Source organism: Aspergillus ruber, assembly GCF_000600275.1.
Source record: "Aspergillus ruber CBS 135680 unplaced genomic scaffold scaffold00022, whole genome shotgun sequence".
NCBI classification, from domain to species: Eukaryota; Fungi; Ascomycota; class Eurotiomycetes; order Eurotiales; family Aspergillaceae; genus Aspergillus; species Aspergillus ruber.
The window spans coordinates 393,985-416,090 of record NW_024467318.1 but is presented as its reverse complement, the minus strand read 5'-3'; the positions used below and the strand labels follow the sequence as shown (position 1 = coordinate 416,090).

The following is a 22,106-nucleotide window of genomic DNA, read 5'->3' as shown; positions in this document are numbered from 1 at the left end:
AAGTTGGACAGAAAGTCTGGCTTGACCTACGCAACATACGCACGGAACGCCCTAGCAAAAAACTGGGAAGTAGGCAGGCAAAATTTACTGTACTAGAGAGGATTGGATCCCATGCCTATTGCCTCAACACACCGAACACGATCCACAATGTGTTCCATACAGCGCTCCTACGACCAGCGGCAACAGACCCCTTTCCTAGTCAACAGAAGGATGACTACCAACCTCCTGCAGAGATGATCGACGGGAATGAGGAATATGCGGTTGAACAGATACTGGATGAGAGATTCCGACGGTGGGGACGAGGCGAAAGACATGAGTTCTTAGTCAAATACATCGGCTGGCAAGAACCGGAATGGAATGATGCGGTGAATATGGAGGATACTACAGCGTTGGACGACTGGGAAGCCTACAAACAGACAAATGGGATTGTTATCCAATCGAGCCTAAATACCCCAAGGCCAAACGAGCCGCCCCACGCCGGGGGACGTCCGCGGAGGCGACAAGGAGGGGGGTAATGTAACGGGCTAGGCCCGAAAAGCACCTCGAATCATGAATGATTCTCGATTGAGGCTATCCGCAGAACCACCTCGAAGTCAGGTGACCAGAGGTCACCTGATCACGAGGACACGTCCAAATTCATTGCCCGCCATACTAACGATTCTTCCTTCCTTCAACGAGTTCTTTTTGTACATATCTATATACTAGATAGCAAGGCTTCGGCCTATTACACCACCAAACAGCCTCACCCTTGACTCATCTGGGAGGCATCAGTTGGGTGGCCACCAGCAAGTCCGGCTATTGTATGTTTGCATCGCTCACATTACTTCAGCGGCCATACATAGGCTCCAGTGAAGAAGTAGACCCTAGTCACGTGCCATAGTGACCTACTGATTGGGATGTTGCCTGAGGCGAGATTGATCTTACTGGCATTTTCCTGGCTGGTCATGTCTCACGTTGGTCAGAAGAAGCACTTCGTTACTCGTAGCCTTCAAGGGTCGCAAAGCATCCTGCCAAAGTAGCTCCGTTGCTGTGTCTGTTGATTTGGCAATCTAATCCATGGTGTGACCGTGAGCTATAGTAGCCATTTTGCCGCTACACACGAGGGTAACAGTCAGTCCGACATTGGCAGTCCCTCCACTCGACGAGTTGAGGACTCGGAACACCAGAGAGCAAACACAAACAATGCTATTTGAAGATAGTGTTGAGAGCAACAGAAGAAGTTCAGAATAACGAGAAGTGCAGTGCAGAATGGTTTATATGGCCCCCCGAGGGGAGGGCAACGCATCTCTTTGTTTACAAGTGAATGTACTCGAGTGGGGTAAACTAAGAAGAAGGGCAGAAACAAAAACAGAGTTCTTGCTTTCTCTTCATCTCTACCAATCTTTTCCAACTCTCTACTCTCCACACACTTCCTTTCTTTCCCATCCTCGTCAACTGAAGCCGCACTTCTCTTTTGCCAAAAGCACCTGGATCCCTACCATCAACCTCGAGATCTGTATCCTGCCAGGATGTCTAATATGAACCGCCGTCTCAGCACCAAGCTTATCGGTTTCCTCGCCCTTCTGTCTCAGAACCCAGGTCTTCCACCAGCGACTAGAGACCAGGCCACTTACATTACCGCTTCGTACTCTGAACACAGAAACGTGTACCGACTGATGGCCCAGATCTCTGCTCTGAGCAATGGGGAGACGGTGATCAATTTGTCTCATAGAACGCGGTCGATGACAGAGGACAGACACGCCCCTACCTCCCGCTTTGGAGTATGCCTGCAAGCCCTTATGACCGACTTTCGCATCGCTCCCACCGTTCCCGACTTTGAAGGCCATCCTATTGAGCTGTACAGTATACTCGACCCTGTCATCGAGAGCTGGATAAGCGGGGAACAGGAGTTTGAGTTTCACAGAGCCCTTCTTTCAATGGAGAAGAGAGCGAACGAACACCTTGCGCATCTTACAAGAAAATATGGCTACCATTTCATTTTTAGAATTGGTCTCCAGCAGTACTACATGACGTAGGTTAGTCGGACGGTTCTTTGTTGGTCTTACTAACGCTCCCAGGCGTACTGTCGCTGAGAATATCAGCTTCTGGCGGCATGACCCCCGTAAAACCGACGACCTTGTTCAAGCCCAGAAGCTCTGCTACGATGTATTTGAACGCCAGCTCCGTCTGAGTGAAGCCGAAAAAATGATCCTGATCCAAGTCACCAATTCCTCGGGTCGGGATGCGAAGATGTTCTGTATGTTTTCTTCCATCGGGTCCAGTTTTGCAAAGAAAAGAAAAGAAAAGGAAGAGGAGAGAGAGAAAGAAGAACTAACAGAATTAAGGGCGTTGGCTAGAAGACAACCGCGTGGCCTACTTCGCAATGCAAACTTGCATCACGTTGCTGGACAAGCTTGGCAACGAGGGCACCAAAGCTGCGAACTAAGCCATATGAGTCTCAGATCCCCTGGATGCAACCTAGAAAATCAGGCAGTATCGACGGAGTCTATCCTCTGTATCGGCCTATCTTGGTATCCGACGATCTGTTCAGGGTAGATGTTCGACTCCAGCAAAGTTCATCGTCTATTTGTCACGACTATCACGAACAGAACATGTTTTCACTATTTCGATGATTCATGGTTTCATTATGTCTATGGCATCGTTGGTCATTTTTTCTTTTTCTTTTTCTTTCTCTTTCTTGTTTCTCATGTTTGTGATCGATGGGTGATGGAGTAGGAATTAGGCAGGTCGATATGTGATCGTGTTTCATTCTTTTAAGACACTGAAGAGAGAAAAAGAAAAATAATTCTCTCCTTCTTTCTTCTTTTCCATCCTTTCTCCCAGTTTCTAATTTTTAACTTTCCCCTGCGACGACTTCTCGAGAGCTTGGAGAGAAGCAACTTTTCGCCTGTGCTTTCTCATCTTCGTTTATCTTCTTAGCCTCTCCAAATACACGCCAAACTCAGGGCATTATGTCCGCTCTAATGTCTCTACTGTCCTCCAGCGAGCTCAGCCCGCTTCAGCGGGCCTTCAACTCCTTTTTACTGTCGATGCCATCTCAACAGTTGGAAGAGCTGGTTGCGTATCTGCAAGCCCGTGAGAACCACCAGCCCAAAAGCCATGCTGGACATGGCAACCAGACGCCAACCGATTACGCTACGTCTGACAATACAGTTTTGGGGGGCACAGCTCTGAGTGCCCGTCGTGGCTCTGCTGCTTCCACAAACAACACTTCCAAGTCTTCGGCTGCCCGTAGACGTGGCCGCGATAAGCCACTGCGTCCCCTAAACAGCTTCATTGCTTTTCGAAGTAAGTCCAAAGCACTCCTAAGCCAGCTGATGACGGGCAGCTAACATTAGTCAGGCTTCTACTCGACCATGTTTCCCGACCTTACTCAGAAAGCCAAGTCTGGAATCCTCCGCTTCCTGTGGCAAAACGACCGTTTCAAAGCCAAATGGGCTATCCTGGCCAAAGCTTACTCAAAAATCCGCGACGAGCACGCTGATTCAAAAGACGTCTCTTTGGAGAGCTTTTTGAACCTCAATGCTGGATACATCGGTATCCTTCAGCCAAGGCTCTACCTTGAGGCAATGGGCTGGGAATTGACTGTTGACGAAGAACAGCAATACACCATGGCCAGAGTTAGCCCAACGACTACAAGCGAAGCGGACGTCTCTACCAACTATTCTGTCAACGACATCATCAAACACTGTTATGACACTGGCTATGTCTCCCACAAAGACCGATCAAAGCGGACGAGTTGCAACAACGAGGCCGTTATGTCTTTCGTTGCTCAGCCGTGTCAGGCTGTCAATGAGAAGAGCAACATCCAAATTTCCGGTGCCAATACTTTTGTTGACAATGCTGGCGACGCAAGTGACGTGATCAAACGCTCCGTCGAAGAGCAAGCGGAAGACACTCCAACTCCCGCCTGCAGCGATATCAGCTCGGCCCTCGACGAACCTTCTCTGCCTTCTGTCGAAGCACTGCATGGACAGAACTCCTTCCGGTTTATGGATGACCTCGGCATCGAATTTAACTTCGACCTTTTTAGCAACAACATGACAAGCCAAGACGTCCAATACAACACTTTTATGCCGCCCTTCCAGCGAGCGCCGTTTGATCAAGGAAACGCCTCATACATTCCCGGAACGATACAAACCATGGAGTCCTTTGACTTCGATCAATTTGTCAATTTCTAGATGGTGACGACTATACCCGTCGTGTCTTTGCGCCGTTTCTCTACTTGGAGGCATAGGTTATCTTTCTTGATTTGCTGGCAATCGTGTTTTAATTTTCGTTCTTGAAAAAAGAGTGTTCAAACACCTGCTTGCTCGCCCATCTGTCACGACTATCACGAACAAACCATCCATTTCTTGTTTATGGTCTAAGATGCAGACATGTCGGGGTTCTTCTGTCTCTGCCCCTGTTTCTGTTTCGGCGTGATCCCTTTTATCTCTTGTCTTTCCTCTGTTTTCTCTTTTTCTTGACCTGCTCTCATTTCTAGATATCCCGTCTACGTCTACTAGTTTTTGTTTCACTGTTTCATTTCGTTTCATTGTTTGCTTTCATTCTACCCGCATGTATTATTTTATTCGGTTTGTTTCTTCTTTTCTACTACTACATGGATATGATCCTGTCATGTACGTACAGCAGAGACCAATCCCCTATGTACATACTAAATCCGATACCATACGATAATAAAATAAAATGACGAAATACAGGGGAGCTATTCACTCCATGCCCAGTGCCTGCGTAGCTTACTTTTTTTTTTTTTTTTTTTTCTTTTTTTTTTTTCTTTTTTTTTCCCCTTCCTCTCCATCCAGAGCAAACGCTTCACTCTCTTTAAAAATAAAACCTGAAACAGAATAAAATCGAGGGGCCGCCTTCCCTGACCCCAACATTCAGCCAGTGAATCACTCACTCTCTCCACCACCCCGACAACCAAGACCACTACGGTCACTACAACCAACCCGAAAAGAGTTAGACAGGGTTTGGATAATCATTAATTGCTGCGACTGACACGTTTTCACTCGTGTATGCAGGTACGCAGGTATCACACTGCAGCTGTAGCAGCCGAGACTAGTGTTTACTCCTCGTATATGCGCCGATTCCTAGAGTAGCATGTACGGTACAAAGAACGCCTATCCTAAAAGACCGACAGATACCGATGGACCCTAATACTGACTGACACCCAGTGACTACCCCGCTTCTATCACCAAGACCAAACGAACCCGAGCCACGAACCCGAACCCGAATCCAAATGGCAAACGCTCAACGAAGTATGGTAACAGCAAACCTCGTGTCAGTCACCATTCACAGTTTGCAAGGCTCGTTCGCCGGAAACGGCACGCGTGCACGACAAAGAAACGCAACGCAACCCCATAGTCCATAGATATAAGCATAAGCATAAACAGAACGCGAGTATAGCCCGGCCGGAATTCGGGATAAGATTATTGAATGTTCATTGAACTATTTGGCGCTCGGATGTACGGCCGAGCGCGCGGAGAAAAGGGGGTCCGTTCCTGGTGGATCCCCTTCACTGTCTTGTACTTCACAGCAGAGGCTTTTGGGGCTATTTTTGGTGATGTCTCGGGCCGGGTCGATAGTGGTGGCGTGTGCATTGGTCTAGGAGTAACTGGTATATCCGAGCCCACGAAGAATTGAACAACAAGGAAAAGGCAAAGACAAAAAGCGAAGGTACATGACAGACAAGAAGAAGAGATAATAATAAGAAGAAGAAGGAGAAAAAGAGAAAGGGAAGGAAAGAAAGAAAAAAGGGGAATGACAACCCGCGAATCAACAGAAATGTGTATCAAGTATATTATCCCCAAGGTTATCACATAACCCTACATACGTAGCTTAAGCTGAGAGTCAGCCGGGCCACATTCATCTTGCTCCAAAACACAAGGAGAGCAATGTGCTCAAAAGCCCTGCACGCATACAGGCGGTTTGGGGCGAGGAAAAGGCTGAGGAAAAGGCTAAGAAAAATAGAAGGGTGACTACCTCGGGAACCCATAGAGACAAGAGGCCGAAAAGCAGCGACGATCCTCGAGTTCATTGAATATGGTCTGTCATAGCTTTAGGGCTCGATATGGACAATAAACTTGATTAAATAATAATAACCCTACACACTTATATACGTACCTTAGGAATATAACGTACCTGCTGCTCTATCTCCCGCGCCTTGAACTTGTGCGAGCTGAGCTTGGTATAGCTGACAGCCTCGGTCTCGTCTTGGTTCTGTTCCGACATGATTCCCTGCACCTGTCGCATCAGGGCCTGGCACGCCGCTCCAACCGCCTTGCTGGTAGTCTCCAGGCGGTCTTGCGTCTTGCTCGTAAGCATGGGGCTCGCCGGTCAGCGAATCAGCCGTGATGAAAGTCGGCAGTCACATCCTGGACGCACTTAAGAAAAGCACTAAAATGTATACGGGCCGTAAAGTTCCCAAGTATTTGCAAGGCTACCCTACGAACCAACCGTCATCAGCAACGACATGGAAGTAGCTTGCAATCAAACGTTTGGCCCTCCGGCTGCGACTTTCTCTTTACGCGACGAGCAAGAGGCGGTGCAGCTGGCAAATGGCACTGAGTATGGTCATGCTGGGTATCTTTTGCAGTTAGAATGTTGGTTGTGTTATGCGTATCACTCGCAAATTGCAATATGGTATGGTTGGTGTTAGTACTGGGCTTATTAGTGCTGCTGAGACACCAGTCGGTGGTGTTGGGGTGAGCGGGATGGGAAGGGAGGGCAGCAAGTATGGTCTGGCGGAGTATCAGAACATCAAGTCTGTCACCATCGGCAATCTATAGGAGCGTTGAAGCCACGGTACCTTTTGCGTATCTTTGTATATCTTGTCTTTATCTCAGAGACTTTGCTTATTTCCCAGGCACTTCAAGTAGATATTGGTCTAGTCTGTCATATCCAAAAGATGCTTGCCAGAGGCGGATTCTTGTAAAGAACACCGTCACGAAAAATGCCTCGGGAAGAGCGAGGCATCCCGTCTCTAGGGCATGGATCGTAATAAAGTTGGGGTACTCCATGGGGCTCTGCAATCTGGCAGTGGGAAACGACTTGAATGTATGCCACTGCTCCCGTTGGGAACTGTTCTTTCAATAGCCACATAAATATTATAAGCGGCACAAGTCGCTAACATAAGGCCTGCCCATGTCGTGAGCATGTGGTGGAGGCTTCATTGACAATATTACCCAATAGTAATATAGGGAACGTGAATTCTTTCTTACTCCAGGTTTCGATGTCAGTCAATAATAAAGGATAGTACCTCAAAAACGCTCTAGGTTGAGAACAATTCGCGATTATCATAGTTAATATCTATGTAAAGAACTTATTTCAAAATAGCTACAACCCGATTCATGAGTTGTCAAATACTCTGGGAGCAAAGAGGCAAAAATTAAGAGAAAAATCCAAAAAGTAAACCATAGCAAAATGGGGGTTTGAACCGCTTTAGTCTACGGAACCAACCATAATGTCCACCGTACAACATTAATACGGCCACTACCACTATGGGTTACGCTGTGTGGACCACTCGGCCATCCTACCACAGACTGCTTTTACATATATACGCTGCGGTGACCTATAGGTCTACTTGGTCAAGTACTGCACGTACTCGTCATCTCCAGTCAATTTTCTATATAACCTCCTAAATAGGCTGCCTTCCAAGCACTCTAATGTTCAAAAGCTGATCCCAGGCTCAAACTTCTAAGGTTCTGGGCCTGGTGGGAGGGGAGTAATCTATGGGCGAGCTGTTTAACATGAGCATATACGTATACGTCTGAATCGATTTCACTCCGCTCTTTCCAAAGCAGGATCTTTCCTCACCTCAACGTCAACCATTCGACTGTCCGCTAGTTATTACTGCTGCACAGATGAATCGGGAAGATCCGCAAAATAGCCATGTCCAGGTTCCAGAATCTTGGCTATTGTGGAGAAGATAAAACAATCCCATACTCAGAGCCTGTCAAACTACTGTCATGCAACATAACGGCCCCAACCACTGGTACAGTCAAATTAAAGGGGTCTACATTACTAGCGACCCAAGTGTCATAGTGTCTTGGCCTGGTCCCTCTAGCCCTAGCTAATGAAGTGACATAGCGCCGGTTATGCACGGCAAATCTACCTGAAACGCGAGTAATCCGGGTATAGTGTCTAGTTATGTGAAACACACTATCCACTTATACAAAACTCCTTTGGCTCGGGACTGGCTCGGGACTTGGTATAAATCATCGAGCCCAACCATTCAGTCGATCCTTTCCTTGTACTTGCTGTATCAAAGTTCTTTCCTTCAATCCCGACCATGTTACTTCCATTCGCTCTTTTGCTTCTCTCTGCTGTGCAGAGTGCTGCGTCCTTGACGGACTCTAACCTTAAGAAACATGTCGATATTCTCACTTTAGAGAACTCGTTTAATCCGGTTAAAGCGGCATACTGGACGAATTATCCTCATCACCGTCGTACTCCATTTGCCGTCTCTCCGGATGGAAAGTCGGCTTATCTCGCCTATCTCGGTAGTAGTGAGACCGATGTTCATGTACAGCAGCTGGACCCTGTTACCTTTGAGGCGACTGGGACGTCTGTTACTGTTAGCGGCGGTAAAGAGGGTAAATGCACCATCCTATCTGATGGTAAATATGTGCTAATGTAATGAAAGCTGGCGGTCTCATCGCCCACAATGACGGCTTTGCGCTGCTAGTCAACGAGGAAATGCCCACGGGAACATCCAATGCACCGGCTAGTGGAACTCCAGTCCCCGTGCTGTACCGGTATACCGACGGCAAGCAGTCCTGGAAGACCTGGCTGGGTGGTCCGGGAGTCCACGAGTCTGAAGGACTGGCAGCATCACCCGACATGAACGGCGACCTGGCTTATTCCGAAGAAGCCGGCTACTACGGCGCCTACTTCGTCGTCACTGATTACTCCGGAGACGCTTCAGGTCACTACGGCGACAGCATCGAGTACGTTGCCAACAATGGCACACTGCTGAACATCCCCGGTGCTAGTAGCGTGTGGGGGTGCAGCCATAATACGGGTATTGCTTTCGAAGCCGCAGACGAAGCCCCCTTCGCGAGTATCTGCGCCGAGGATCAGGGTGCTATCTGGCTCAACACCAAAACGCAGGGCATGGACAACACAGGTGTCAAGATCTCTAACGAGAACACGACCAACGGCGCGTCTGGTGAACCAATGGGCGGCATGTCCGGTAGCTACAGTGCGCTCGCCCGATTCGCGGATTCATCCCGATACATTTTCTCCTGGGTCTCGCGTGGCGCTATCGACCTAAGCGAAAACACCTGGATGGGCGATGGATACACACATTCCCTGAACCGTACTAACAACCGCAACATCGCCATCTCGCTCTTCTCGGACAAGTACACCAAGATCGGCGCGCAGGCAAGCTCGGAAGTCGGAGCCGAGGACGGGGATAGCCAGGTAAACTGGATCACCGAGGGTAACGGAAACGACCGCTCCAACGCACATGCCGCAACATTCGGACCCAACAACGCGCTCATCACCTGGGAGGAGATTTCGGATCCGATCTGCGACTACATCGCCATGGGCTGCCGGGGACAATTTGCTGGGTCTTTTTTCCAGCAGGTCAATTCGGATGGTGAGAAGGTTGGCGAAGCACTTAAATCTACCGATGTGTATGTCGCAGGCGACATGGTGACCATGAATGATGGCCGGATCTGCTGGCCGTATGTGAGCATGGAGTGGGATTTGTCTTCGCCTGTGGATACTTATTCAGGAACGGGCTCGAGCACCACCAAGAAGATGAGTTTTGCTTGTATGAGTCTGGGGCCCGATAGCACTACGCAGACGACCGGTGCCGCTTCGGAAACTACTTCGGCTGGAACGCAAGCTACCAGCAGTGCGACTCCGACGACTATGAAGACAGTGTCGCGCACTCCGGAAGCGACGGGTACGTCTTCCACTGCTGAGGCTGAGACTGAGACCCCTAGGCCATCGCCGCGTGTGGGACCGATTTTTCCAAGTTCGTGGTGGGAATAATCGTACCAGTTAGTAGAGTCAGATAGATTACAGGGGTAGTCGGTAGGAGTTCCAGAATCCGAGTGTCGTTTAATTGTCCTGTCTTAATGTTGTATATTTTTGCTAAAGTGATATATAACATAAAAATACAAGGATATTATACAACAGCCCGGGTGGTCTAGTGGTATGATTCTCGCTTAGGGAAATAACCCAAGCATATCTGCGAGAGGTCCCGCGTTCGATCCGCGGCTCGGGCCGTTTCTTTTTTCATTTTCTTTTTGCATTCGTGTTTTCTTTTTTTTTTTTTGTCTTTCTTCTTCTCGCTTATATTTTTCTATCAACAATTTTTTCCACATGTCATAGTTCCGTGGTCGCGGTGTCATTCATTGTGTTGGGGGGGTTCAAGAGTGTTGAACTGCAGGTTCAACTCCCCGATCGGGTTGCCTTCCGAGCATGTATTCCGGATATTCTGAATGCAGTATGGAATTTTTTGGCTATCTCGTGGCTATAGACCGACCTCTTGGGTATTATGGGGTCTGTATGGTTTTGAAATTAGTGATATTCATGATTCCCTGCAGTTGCTGATTGTATATACCTGTCGTGGTATCGAGCCCTAACTGACTGAAATATATATCTGCGTGGTATCTGCCAGTTGCCTCATCAACTCAACGTTATCAACATGAAAGATAGACATATGGAAGCTAAAACTTCACAAAAGGCAAGTATACTCGAATTAATACCCAAGGTCTCTATATACCCATGCAATGCAACTGCGGAACCCTGACCCGACAAACGGGATGTCATCCGAGATGCAGTATCACAAACGGCTAAACTGATCGATAATATTCCCCGCATTTGAATGCTACTTGACAGGGTATCAGATAAGGATGTAGCTGCATTAGTTGATATTTAAAGATGGGTATAGCATTGCCGACGGTACACTCTGCATCCAACCGCCCGCACAGGAAGAAACAGAACAAGCAATGAAGTTGTCCTGTCCAAGAGTGAAACTCCCCAGCATCAACACGCGATATCGATATGGGATCATCGATATTCACACCCAGACAATTTCGTGTCAGCCTCCGGCGCAGGGGCACAAGCCCCATGTCCAGTCTCAACCGCCCCTTGCCATGATGCCGACAGGACCACTTCTTCGATCCCTGCTTTTCACGTCGATCATGTCCTCGCCGCTCTTGAACCCATGCTTGTACATGCTAACACGTGTGGTTAATTCCACTTCTCCATTTTTGGATCCCTCGCAGAACCCACTGGTGAACTACCTTCTCCGGACGACCATATACAACCATTTCTGCGCGGGCGAAAATGAACACAAAGTACAGCAGACGGTACACGGTATCAAGACACTAGGTTTCAAAGGTGTTATTATGGGATATGCAAAGGAAACGGTCGTCAAGGAAGATGAAAATACAGCAGCGTTGACAAGCCAGGAAGAGGCGTCTTTCCGGTCTGTTGAGGAATGGAAACGCGGGAATTTGCGTACTCTTGGTATGATTGGTACAGGTGATTATCTTGCTGTCAAGTAAGTTCCAGATAGCTACATTGAGTATTGATGGCTGCTGATGTAATGAAAGATTCACCGGCGCCGGTCCAATCGCCCTCAATGCGCTGGCTAGTGGAGACGCAATGCCGCAGTGCATATACCAGGCCATGCGGGAGATTTGCCAGACAGCTGCAGCTCAGAACTCGAGACTTTGGATTGATGCAGAACAACAAGTTTTCCAAGCTGCCATCGACGATTGGACGATCGAGCTCATGCGCGAGTTCAACCGCGGTGCTAGTCCAGTAGTCTTTAATACTATACAGGCGTATCTAAAAGATTCCGCGGCTAATGTACAGCGTCATCTACTCATGTCCAAACAGGAAGGATGGAAACTTGGTATCAAATTAGTCCGCGGAGCATACATAGCCCATGACCGCCGAGATTGCATTCACGACACCAAACCCGAAACAGACGCAAACTACAACTGCATCGTCGAAAACCTCCTACAACGCAAATACCCACTCCCAGCCAACCAAAAAGCAACCAAATTCCCCGATATCCGCCTCTTCGTCGCCTCACACAACTCTGAAACAGTTCGAAAAGCATACACCCTACACCGTCAGCTGATCATTTCCGGAGTCCCCACAATCCCAGTCGAATTCGGCCAGCTGCAGGGAATGGCTGATGAGATTGGCTGCGGGCTTGTGCAGCAGAATCGGATAGACTCCCGAGATGATGCACCCGGGGTGTTTAAGTATTTGGCGTGGGGGACGACGGAGGAGTGTTTACATTATTTATTAAGGAGGGCGGTTGAGAATAAGGGTGCTGTGCAGCGGACGAGGGATATGGCAGTGGCGTTGAGAAGGGAGTTGTGGAGGAGGTTGTCGTTTTCTATTTAATATAGTTGTTTGTTGGTGCGTTTGTAGAGCCTGCTGGAATTTCTCATGAAATAAGGCAGAGAACTTCTTTTAATTCCATCGCAACGCGCTCTATCTACTATACTACTACATCCCTACTGCAATCTCACTATACATAATATTCACTACTGGGTGTTTTTTTCTTCATCTATTCACTGTTTATATGCTATAATTCCAAACGAAGAGCCTTTCCCGCTATCAAAAGGTTCCTTTCGGTTGCATTTTTATATACGTTATCCTATATCGCGCTTCGCTGTACTGGTAAATATTTAACATTTGCACGAAATTATACCACGACACTTATGTTGATTTAAACTATTCCTTGCCTTCCACGTCTGTCGTATCTTCCTGAAACAAGCCTTGCATACCATTCCTACTGTTCTTCTACCCAACGGCAAAAGGGAGGGGTTCTAGCATCGTTGATTTGTTCTACGCACGAGAAATGAAGATGACAGACGTAGCCTTTTTGACCGCGATGAATAATATCCCTCATTGTTACAAGACACGGCAACATGTTTCAAAGTATGCTTTTCATGCCAAATCGTCATTTCAGGACCAGACTAACAATATAGCATTGATCTATAGGACGCATTAATGAACATTGGTGACAGGCTCGCTTTAGGATCAGGGGCAAACTTCTGTATACGGATGGGGCTGTTTGGCAAAAATAATCCATATAATAGCCGCAGTGGCACCCAGTACGGATCTGGAGGCTGGAAGACAGTGGATTTTTTATTCAATCGGCCACGAGCTACATCTGACCAACTCCAGCTTTCGACCATGCGACTGCCCCGGCATTGGATTCTGTGTTGATCGCCAGCTCGCTGTAGCTGTGACTATATCGCCGCCTACTCCATCTTTCTCCGGCCAAAATGGTTCATAAGAACATTATGTCATTGGTTGGGCTTATGGAAATAAGAGCACAGGACTTGGGGCTCTTACTTCGTGCTTTGAATTGAGCACTTACGGTGCTACCTTGTGTCCACCATTGTTTGCAATGTACGCAACAAGAGTGTTAGATGTATGTGGTACTCCTACTTTTATCCCCACTGCCATTTAAACAGTGCAAGTGCACGCTTACCTCAAGTTCCGGTGTGTTGGTCCGTTTTCACCATCTCGTTAGTGAATCTATGTATTGATTGTATTATTTTCAGAGCAAAACCCCACGATTACCGGATTTCTTTCCCATGATCTCATTTTTTATATGAAGGCACGCACACATATCCAACTGTCTTGGTAAATTCTCATATTAACGAGTCATTAGTAGCCGGATCTCGGTTCGTCGTAAGGTTTGAAATTGTTGAAACGCCACGCACCACACGAGAACCCTTGAGGGCTGCTCGCGTCTCGCTCGCAATCGAATGAGGGACACCTTCACACTCCTCGCATCATCCTTCTTGGGCCGCCTTATCAGAACCGAGTGATTCCTTCCATATGCCTATCGGCCTCCCTACACAATGCAGACCACAGTTGATGCACCGATACAGCAAAGGTAGAAGGCTATTCTAGCAATCTCGAAGGACTGACTATCCTCACCTTGACAATTGTGCCGAAGTTTCTTTTTTTTTTTTTTTTTTTTTTGTTTTAAACAACCTTCACTCCTGTTTTGATGTTTTGATACAAGTATTTGCCTATGATCAGCGGCACCCATCTCGTCAAAGCTACCCTGCGGAAGGAAATTAAAAGGAAATCGAAAATTAATTAGGGGAAATGTGTCCTACTTAGTGCTCCCTGACATATTGCATTTGCTCTAACGGAGCCCAGCATCTTTCGATATTGTCCCGGAAACTCAAGCCTAGTCGACAGTTTGCCCCGGATAGAAACAGGCGCATCACTACCAAGAACAGATACTAATCACGAGTGCGTTTCAATTAGATTTTATTATTGAATCCATCTCTCATAGATTTAGAAAGACCTGGATGGGAATCTCAGTGTTTGGCGAGTTCAAGCCCTCATGGAGTACTTTCTTGGAAATGTGAACTTGAAAGCATACTTAAAAGTGCTCGGTAAGATGGCTTCTAAAATCTAATAATCAACATCATGCTGATTGCTATGGTAGGACATGCCGCAAAGTACACGCACGACTACGTTTACATGCTCGGATTTGCGTGTATATACGACAAGCTCTTCATAGAAAGCCAATTATCCCTTTAATTGAATGGCCCTACGTGACAGCAGACCTGATAAGGCTGGACATAACAATAAAGAGATTTGTGAAAAATGGAACTGTATGTCTGAGTGTCAACTTTAAATTGATTACTGTGCATACTAATGCATATTGACAGCCAGAAAGGCGTTGAAAAGCCCGAGGGAATAGCTCGACAAGATACTTAAAATAAAGCATGTGTCGCCACTATTCTCGGTTTAGTTAAAACCGAGTTGTCCCTAGTTTCTAGGCAAAAATGAGTAGCGAGAAGCTCAAACGTGCTAGGCATATCGAAGCAGCCTCTGGTGCAAATATCGAATACACAGATGCTTCAATCGGGCCGTGCAAAAGGCGTGTGTCTAAAACGGAATTAACGAGTTATAAAGCTATGAAGCAGGAGTAGGGAAGTGATTAATAGCAACAATAACAATGTTGTGATCAATGTTGCTCCTGAATGACAGGCAGTTTCAGCACATGAGCACCACTCAAACAACCAAGGCTCTCGCTGAATGTAAAAGGAGTGCAAACACCACTATCCTACTCATACACTAGGATACCGCGAGACCACCATGGAGTGTTTATTGAGACAACTGATGTCTAGTCTGAACGGAAATATCAAATAGTGGGAAGTGTGAGGAAGGACAATGGCAGACCTGCATATCGAATGGTCACATAAAGACGTTCTCAGCGAAGAGCCTCGATAGCACAAAGCTATGTAGGCGCATGTCACACATTACAAAATGCATGCTGATACTTGGCATGTAACAAAGGCATTGACTTCAGGGTGATGCTTGTTCCGCAGGCTATGCTCCTAGGTCAGCGATATTCGACAAGTCGTTCAAGGCCCCAAAATGTATGGAGCAACGCACATGTAGTTACTTTTCACATATGCGTTCTGCAGGGTCGGGATATTTTTACCCAGATATCCCGGGCCAAACTCGATGGCGCGAATTTTACCGCCACGGATCTATCTCCAGAGAAAAGAAGCCAGAGACCTAGTATTGGTCCAAAATAAAACAATCGACGTGCCAAGAAACATTCCCAAGAGGGATTCTCCAGTTTTGGAAGATACCACCCTCTCAACTCGGAGGCCGCAGTTTTTAGCCTACAATCCCCGCTACACCAAAGTACTTTGCCATACGATTACATCATTTGGGCAGATGCGAAATGCAATTAGCAAGGTAGACGATCAGCCCAGACCTCAACCAAGAAATTTTCTAGAACGCACGAGAGGGCGTCATTATTGACCGTCGGGATATTTTTGGCACTATGTAAATGCCTGTCATATATCAACTGAAACAGAAGCTAATAATCGAAAGATAACACTCTGACCGCATTCGATCCGACCTCTCATGCACTAAAAGTCAATGACTTCGATGGTGCGTCGTCTACATTTCCCGCAGGCTATCTTGCCGGGCCGAATTCCAACAAGCTATTAATGAGACACACCTAAAAGGACTTGATGGACCAACATAATATTTTCTGCACAAGCCAGGGTCAAATACTGATTTAAAGGAATCTGGACTGCCAGAAACAAGTCGGCAGGAAATCAGTCAGATTCTAGGGGAATTTAACCTGGGAGGTGAAGGCGTTGAGCTAATTGATAGCAACCCCCTGGCCCATTTGAGCCATATCAATGTTGACATACCATGCCATCTCGAGTCCTATGTGCGTTGAGTACATACTATGGAAGCGCTTTGACGATTGGGAGTTTGTATAAAACGCGACAACTTATGTAAGATTAAATTACGATCATTCTTAGCATCAAGAGAGTATAGCCTATGAATTGATCAAAATACTTCGGGAAATGGGTTTGATGTTTGGATCGTACAATCGCAAAACAGCAAATACTCAAGAGAAAGGCTGGCGCACTAGCTAACAAGGAACATACACCGCTGAAACAAAGAAACCCTTTGTCCATTCGGCTCCCTATTCACGGGGACTTGAAATTCGGGAGCTCGGCCACCCAATCTAGCGGATGATTTCCTGAACTACTCTGGATCGTTTCTGTTCACCACCATGCAACACTCGGATTGACCATGATTGGTCGTATAGACCAATATTATCATCCACGTTTACCGATAAATTGACCCGATTGGCGCTTTCGTTGAAAAAGACAAAATCTTTCAGCAGCATCTTTGATAATCAAGTTGATGCTGTACAATGATCATATGGGTTAAGTTCCAGCGTTCGTGGGGATGGAACTGAAGAGGAACATCGGGAACCTAAAGGATTCCCGCTGTCTGCTCACATACAAAGCAAGAGCAGGTAGTCGAGCATGGCCAGAGACGACTATATAATCGCCACGAAGTTGAGAAGTCATCACTCAGACCTTCTCACCCCAACCGCATCCCTGCTGTCAAAACACACAATGGTGTGTAACCGGTTCGCCGCAATTTCGATGCTGACCGGGTACTCGAGTGCTCGATACACAGTGAGCGACTGGCAGTTACACGGCCGTTTTCAAGCTTTTTGCTGAGCAACAATGGCAACCCTGTACTACGGGCATTACCGACGGGTTGGTTCAGGGTCTAACGGCGTGATCCAGAAGATGTACCAGTGCCGCACACTCTTTTTCCTTCCTGACAACGATGCCATGCAACCTGGCCGTGTTTGTATGCTACCTACGGTGTAGGTCAATTCTTGGAGAAGTGGACTTGAGGGTCAAGAACGACATTGGATCTATATTGAAAGCAGCTTCTCCTGCTTCGGAAGTTCGCCAATTTCATACTTGCCATCGCGATTACTTTTCGCCATTTGCCGGTTCTGTGTGAATCGGTATGTTTCGGGTTCTTTGATATTAGAACCCAGCACTGGACAATGGCAATTGAAAACTGTGACGCTGTTGTCCAGACTGTTTAATCCAGCGGATGCCCGGAGAGTAGACAAAGAACAACTCCAGTCTTCGCCAATGGCTCGGGGCAGTGGATCTACGGATCGAAATAGACCGGGAGCTTCGGATCCTCATGGAGATGATACGATGGCATTCATAGTTTTTAGTACCCCATGTACTTCAATTGGCAGTATTGTACATTGTGCTCTGTGCATAGTACATTGCAATTGAGTATGTGTAAATAATCCCTCTAGAATAGCTACTTGTCCTGTGCGTCGGTTGTAGGAAACGCACGTGCGTATGCTGTGGCTGGTGCTTTTCTGTGGCTGTCGTGGCTGACGAGTGAATTCAAGCATGAGCACCTGTTTATTCAGCATTGCATAGTATGAGTAGAGCATTCTCTACATGATATGCCTCAATTGAAGCCCAACTGGCCTTATAGCATCAACTATGGCATCTGGTGAGACTGGAGCTCCTTGTATAGCTAGTGACGATGACGGCATAGCGGCGTAGGGACGGACCGAAAACCGGAGGAATTGGATGTAAGTGACGCGGGAAATATAGCCATCATCGTGTCAGTACATATACCACTGTACGGAGTACTCTTGACGCATACAATTGCTTTCTGTACAATGCCAGAATACTTGAATAGTCAATTGATCTATACAACTACTTGTATATATTTGTAGTATAAGAATTGACCAGGTGTTAACTTCAAACGCCAAAACACCGTATTTGCAGATCTTGATACAGCGTACTGTAAGTAATCAGGCCAGGGGAAAGAGGATTCTCCGGGCAGTTGCCATGGCAGATGTATTTATACGTATGGTATCGAATTGACCGCCAGATTCCGCGCTTTCCCGGTCGGTCACCGGTGGGGTTGACCACGAGAATGAGAATTGTACAGATATGAGCATTATATGTACAAAGTAGACGGAATAGTACTATTTACAGAATACATTTGCAGCAGAGTATAATATACAGAGTAAGTATATATAACTGTACAAGTAGAGTACTGCGTACTCTGTACTGTACTTGTAGCTTCCCTCTGGCCGAATCGGGCTGTGACGGACCAGCGTATCCGATTGGTGGGGGTATCAGCCGTACTGTATCGTATTGAAATCAGTACTGTATAGTATGGTAAAACACACCCTAAAACACCAAAACTGTGTGTATTACGGTATAGGGCTTGCACCCCGTGACGACACTAAGCCTGACACGGCCAAAGGGGCTATGGATGACCCGAGGGCCGGCAGTCCGCCCTCAAAAACTCTTCCTCCCCAGTTTTCCTTTCTCTCTCTCTCTTTTTTCCCTCTCCCACCCATTGTTCTCACTTCCTATCCTCAAATCCCTCCCCTCTCCCAAAACCACAAAAACAACCATCACAATGGCCTCCTCCCGCGTCTTCGCTTCTCGCCTGGCTTCCGCCATGGCCCCTACCACCCGGGTCGCTGCTCGCCCTGCCGTGCGTGCTGCTGTCCCCAAGCGTACCTTCACCGACGCTCGCGCTGCCTTCCGTCCTCAGCCCCTCCAGACCATGAAGCGTCAGCAACCGTCCACCCTCCTCCAGGCCAACGCTCGTCAGGTCTTCGCCAACTACCAGTCCCGCCGCCAGTACTCCTCTGAGATCGCCCAGGCTATGGTTGCCGTCTCCCAGAACGTCGGTATGGGTTCTGCCGCCATTGGTCTCGGTGGTGCCGGTATCGGTATCGGTCTCGTCTTCGCCGCTCTCCTCCTGAGTGTTTCCCGCAACCCTGCCCTGCGTGGTCAGCTCTTCACATACGCCATTCTGGGTTTCGCTTTCGTCGAGGCCATGGGTCTGTTCGACCTGATGGTTGCTATGATGTGCAAGTACGTCTAAACGGTTTCTTGAGAATCGGGGGAAAAATGAGAGATGTCTTTTTCCATCTTACTCGGCAATCAATCATGACTCTCCATTGATTTCCTGGAGCGGATATACTTGGAAGGACTTTTCTCCCAAGGGTTGTTCAAGGATATTCGTTCTACGTGTGATGGAAAAATATAATATCATGTACTACTTTTCTTGATCTTCAGCATCATCCTCTACATCTCACACCTTGTATTGTACATATGGAGTTGAAATGGACTTCTCCAGACTCAATTGGTCGTAGGTCTATTCTTTGGGAATTTGATCCCACAATACGCTTGGACCAGTAGATTGAGCTATCTGTAGCTGGTCCACTAGCTGTAGCTATGTTCTTACGTAGATATTGATATCTGGCTCAGCACTTCCAAACAGTGCCATAACGTCTGAACCCCGCACCTGGTTGTGCGTTCGCATCCCACCTGGCCAACCTGCCAACGCGCGTTTAGCCTGCTGCTACATATTTGCAGAACCTCGCATATGGACCAACGCATCCATGGATACTGCTAACACGCTAGTTGCTTCCCTTTTCCATTGCGGATACGAATTCCTCTTTTATCCTGCTGCCCACGAACCGCACCACCACCGGCCATGCAGGACCAGTGCGTCTATGGACTACACATGGTCAGAGCGACGATGACGGATGATGATGGGTTCAATTGAGGCTTCCTCTATCGCTATCTGGTCTTTGCTGCAAGCCGTCACCTTAGCATACTGTCAGAATCAATTGACGTGCTCAGCACGAATACCAAGCATTTGCTAACTAAGGTTCCGCCAACCTACGCACATCGATCTCGAATCTCGACGGAGCTGCAGCGATCCAATACCTGACATTGACGGACGCGAATGGAGCTAGCTGGTGTCATCAGTGCTGACGCTACTGCCTCTCGGACATTATCTACAATTGAGGGAGCGTAGAAGATACTGGCTGGGCTGGCCAGGACGGCAATGGACGTCTGCTGGTCATTGCGTGGCCATTGAGCTTACTAGTGTTTACTGCAAGGTCTCTTTTCGTCCTGAAACGTGTCTTTGTGGCGACCGGCGTAATTGGCACCAGCTGTCTTTGGGAACACAACGGAGTACGGATAGTTGTCTGCTGTATATGCCTTTGTAGTAGGCATTGGTGACCTCTGCTTTGGCTGTGAACGCGCCTGCATAATTACTAACATGCATAACACCACATGCACAAAACTGCACACCAGGTCTTCAAAGTCGAACCCACCTAGCGTACACCGTTTATTGGCCCTAACTCGCCCGATAAATCTATGACGACCAGACTTGCCTCAGTACTCGCAATTCCATCGGCATTTGTTACTAACCGATTCTTCATGTGAGACAAGCAACCTGCAATATCTCCAACGATCGACTCTGATCAAGGCCCAAGCGGCCAAACCTCCATTAGTCCCGGCCAATAATGGCTGCGGCTTAGCTCGTCTATTCGCTGATTTTCAGCATTTTCCCCCCGCATTTTTGTTGGGGTTTCTCCACGTCCCCGGATTAGGTTGGATACGCAGAAATATCTCCTTTTACTTGTTACTATACGCTGTGCAGACTCAAATCTTATGGTGACGTGGACGTAGATTGGATACTGGTTCTCCCGGTCGATCCGCCTCCTGGGGTTAATTCCTGGGGTCAGAGCTTGTCGGGGTCTAAGGGTATTTAGATCCCCTGGATCCTGTTCAATTTTCTCTGGTTTCTTCCTTTCCCCAGGCTAGTGTTGATTACCTACCCAACTAGTCCCAACTACATCGGCACCAAGCCGTACCACCGCCAAAATGACCGACGTGATTGACAAAGAACAAACCAACAGCACCAATCCCTCCAACACCACAGACAACACCAACACAGCTCCCCAATACTACTACATAGATCCTCGCTATGGCCCGCTCGCTCGCGTCAACACAGCTGAGACCCAGCTCCCGGCTTTTGCCAGCGAGCTGCAGCCCGGTCTGCATCGTCCTGGCCCCGTCGAGACGCAAAAGATGGGCAATCCGGCGCCATTGGGACTTGCGGCTTTCGCGTTGACTACGTTCATCCTGGGCACTATTAATATGGGGGCAAGGGATATTACGGAGCCTAATATTGTTGTTGGGCCGGCGTTTGCGTATGGCGGATTAGTGCAGCTTTGCGCGGGAATGTGGTATGTTTCTTCCCGTAAATTGACGGATTGAGTGGTGATGCTAATAGGTGCAGGGAAATGGCCGCTGGAAACACATTCGGTGCCACGGCATTGTCCTCGTACGGCGGTTTCTGGATTTCCCTGGCTATCGTCTTCACTCCCGGCGGATTCAATATCATGTCTAGCCTAGAAAAAGCCGGAGGCGGAACCCCGGACATGTTCTACGACTCTCTCGGTTTATTCCTTCTGGTATGCCCCTTCCCTTCCCTAACATCCATCCATCCATCATCATACTAATACAGTGTGCAGGGCTGGTTCATATTTACCTTCCTCCTCGTCCTCTGCACGCTCAAATCCACCTTCGTCTTCTGCGGCATCTTCATTACCGTCGACATCGCCTTCCTGCTCCTGGGCATCGGATACATCCACCGCAACGGCTCTTCGTCACCCAATGAACCTGTTATCAAGGCTGGCGGGCTGTTTGCGTTATTGGCGGCGTTCCAGGCCTGGTATGTTTGCTTGGCTGGGTTGGCGAACGATAGTAACAGTTTTGTGCGGATTCCGGCGACACATTTCCCGTGGTCGGAGAAGGGGAGGGCGTCGAGGAAGAAGAACTTAAGTTAAATGGATATTTGGGAATATAGGGGTCTGGTAATAATAGTGGTATAGAGTCGTGACAGATACATCCAGGTGTGTGGAGTTGTATATGGGAGTTCGTATA

At 47.8% G+C, this 22,106-nt stretch overlaps 8 protein-coding genes and 1 non-coding gene across 9 annotated transcripts; 8 read left to right on the top strand and 1 right to left on the bottom strand.

The window, feature by feature from the left end:
* Positions 1–1,517: 1,517 nt before the first annotated feature.
* On the top strand, positions 1,518–2,758 carry MAT1-2-4 (putative mating locus protein; the record flags this gene model as incomplete). Its single annotated transcript, XM_040787399.1, has 3 exons — positions 1,518–2,011; positions 2,058–2,236; positions 2,325–2,758. 3 exons carry the CDS (start codon positions 1,518–1,520, stop codon positions 2,423–2,425), a joined length of 774 nt encoding a protein of 257 aa, XP_040637047.1. The 3' UTR covers positions 2,426–2,758.
* A 229-nt stretch (positions 2,759–2,987) lies between these two features.
* EURHEDRAFT_440355 (uncharacterized protein) lies at positions 2,988–4,181 on the top strand (the record flags this gene model as incomplete). The annotated part of the gene is made up of 2 exons (XM_040783463.1): positions 2,988–3,288; positions 3,343–4,181. Coding segments are annotated over 2 exons (1,140 nt in total), but the record flags the coding sequence as incomplete, so codon positions are not given.
* Positions 4,182–5,017: 836 nt separating this feature from the next.
* EURHEDRAFT_414576 (uncharacterized protein) lies at positions 5,018–5,652 on the top strand. Its single transcript, XM_040782471.1, has one exon. It carries the CDS (start codon positions 5,440–5,442, stop codon positions 5,644–5,646), a length of 207 nt encoding a protein of 68 aa, XP_040637045.1. The 5' UTR covers positions 5,018–5,439; the 3' UTR covers positions 5,647–5,652.
* Positions 5,653–5,981: 329 nt separating this feature from the next.
* On the bottom strand, positions 5,982–6,327 carry EURHEDRAFT_379417 (uncharacterized protein; the record flags this gene model as incomplete). The annotated part of the gene is made up of 2 exons (XM_040779168.1): positions 5,982–6,050; positions 6,145–6,327. The coding sequence occupies 2 exons, from the start codon at positions 6,325–6,327 to the stop codon at positions 5,982–5,984; spliced, it is 252 nt and encodes an 83-aa protein (XP_040637044.1).
* Positions 6,328–8,267: 1,940 nt separating this feature from the next.
* Positions 8,268–10,085, top strand: EURHEDRAFT_483175 (uncharacterized protein). The gene is made up of 2 exons (XM_040785529.1): positions 8,268–8,597; positions 8,648–10,085. Exons 1-2 carry the CDS (start codon positions 8,294–8,296, stop codon positions 10,003–10,005), a joined length of 1,662 nt encoding a protein of 553 aa, XP_040637043.1. The 5' UTR covers positions 8,268–8,293; the 3' UTR covers positions 10,006–10,085.
* Positions 10,086–10,151: 66 nt separating this feature from the next.
* EURHEDRAFT_t115 lies at positions 10,152–10,241 on the top strand. Its single transcript has one exon. It is a non-coding gene; the product is annotated as a tRNA-Pro (tRNA).
* Positions 10,242–10,967: 726 nt separating this feature from the next.
* Positions 10,968–12,384, top strand: EURHEDRAFT_460744 (putative proline oxidase Put1; the record flags this gene model as incomplete). Its single annotated transcript, XM_040784676.1, has 2 exons — positions 10,968–11,524; positions 11,577–12,384. 2 exons carry the CDS (start codon positions 10,968–10,970, stop codon positions 12,382–12,384), a joined length of 1,365 nt encoding a protein of 454 aa, XP_040637042.1.
* Positions 12,385–18,721: 6,337 nt separating this feature from the next.
* Positions 18,722–19,488, top strand: EURHEDRAFT_414573 (ATP synthase subunit C family protein). The gene has a single exon (XM_040782470.1). The coding sequence runs from the start codon at positions 18,769–18,771 to the stop codon at positions 19,240–19,242; it is 474 nt and encodes a 157-aa protein (XP_040637041.1). The 5' UTR covers positions 18,722–18,768; the 3' UTR covers positions 19,243–19,488.
* Positions 19,489–20,979: 1,491 nt separating this feature from the next.
* Positions 20,980–22,061, top strand: EURHEDRAFT_388073 (acetate uptake transporter family protein). Its single transcript, XM_040779726.1, has 3 exons — positions 20,980–21,406; positions 21,460–21,634; positions 21,695–22,061. Exons 1-3 carry the CDS (start codon positions 21,042–21,044, stop codon positions 22,007–22,009), a joined length of 855 nt encoding a protein of 284 aa, XP_040637040.1. The 5' UTR covers positions 20,980–21,041; the 3' UTR covers positions 22,010–22,061.
* The last annotated feature ends 45 nt before the right edge of the window (positions 22,062–22,106 follow it).

Excerpts from the sequence above, each read along its gene's own strand:
- EURHEDRAFT_414576 (XM_040782471.1), top strand. The coding sequence starts at position 5,440 with ATGTTCATTGAACTATTTGGCGCTCGGATGTACGGCCGAGCGCGCGGA.
- EURHEDRAFT_483175 (XM_040785529.1), top strand. The coding sequence starts at position 8,294 with ATGTTACTTCCATTCGCTCTTTTGCTTCTCTCTGCTGTGCAGAGTGCT. Across the intron at positions 8,598-8,647 it reads TGTTAGCGGCGGTAAAGAGG|CTGGCGGTCTCATCGCCCAC; the intron begins GTAAATGCACCA and ends ATGTAATGAAAG.
- EURHEDRAFT_414573 (XM_040782470.1), top strand. The coding sequence starts at position 18,769 with ATGGCCTCCTCCCGCGTCTTCGCTTCTCGCCTGGCTTCCGCCATGGCC.
- EURHEDRAFT_388073 (XM_040779726.1), top strand. The coding sequence starts at position 21,042 with ATGACCGACGTGATTGACAAAGAACAAACCAACAGCACCAATCCCTCC. Across the intron at positions 21,407-21,459 it reads CAGCTTTGCGCGGGAATGTG|GGAAATGGCCGCTGGAAACA; the intron begins GTATGTTTCTTC and ends TAATAGGTGCAG. Across the intron at positions 21,635-21,694 it reads CTCTCGGTTTATTCCTTCTG|GGCTGGTTCATATTTACCTT; the intron begins GTATGCCCCTTC and ends TACAGTGTGCAG.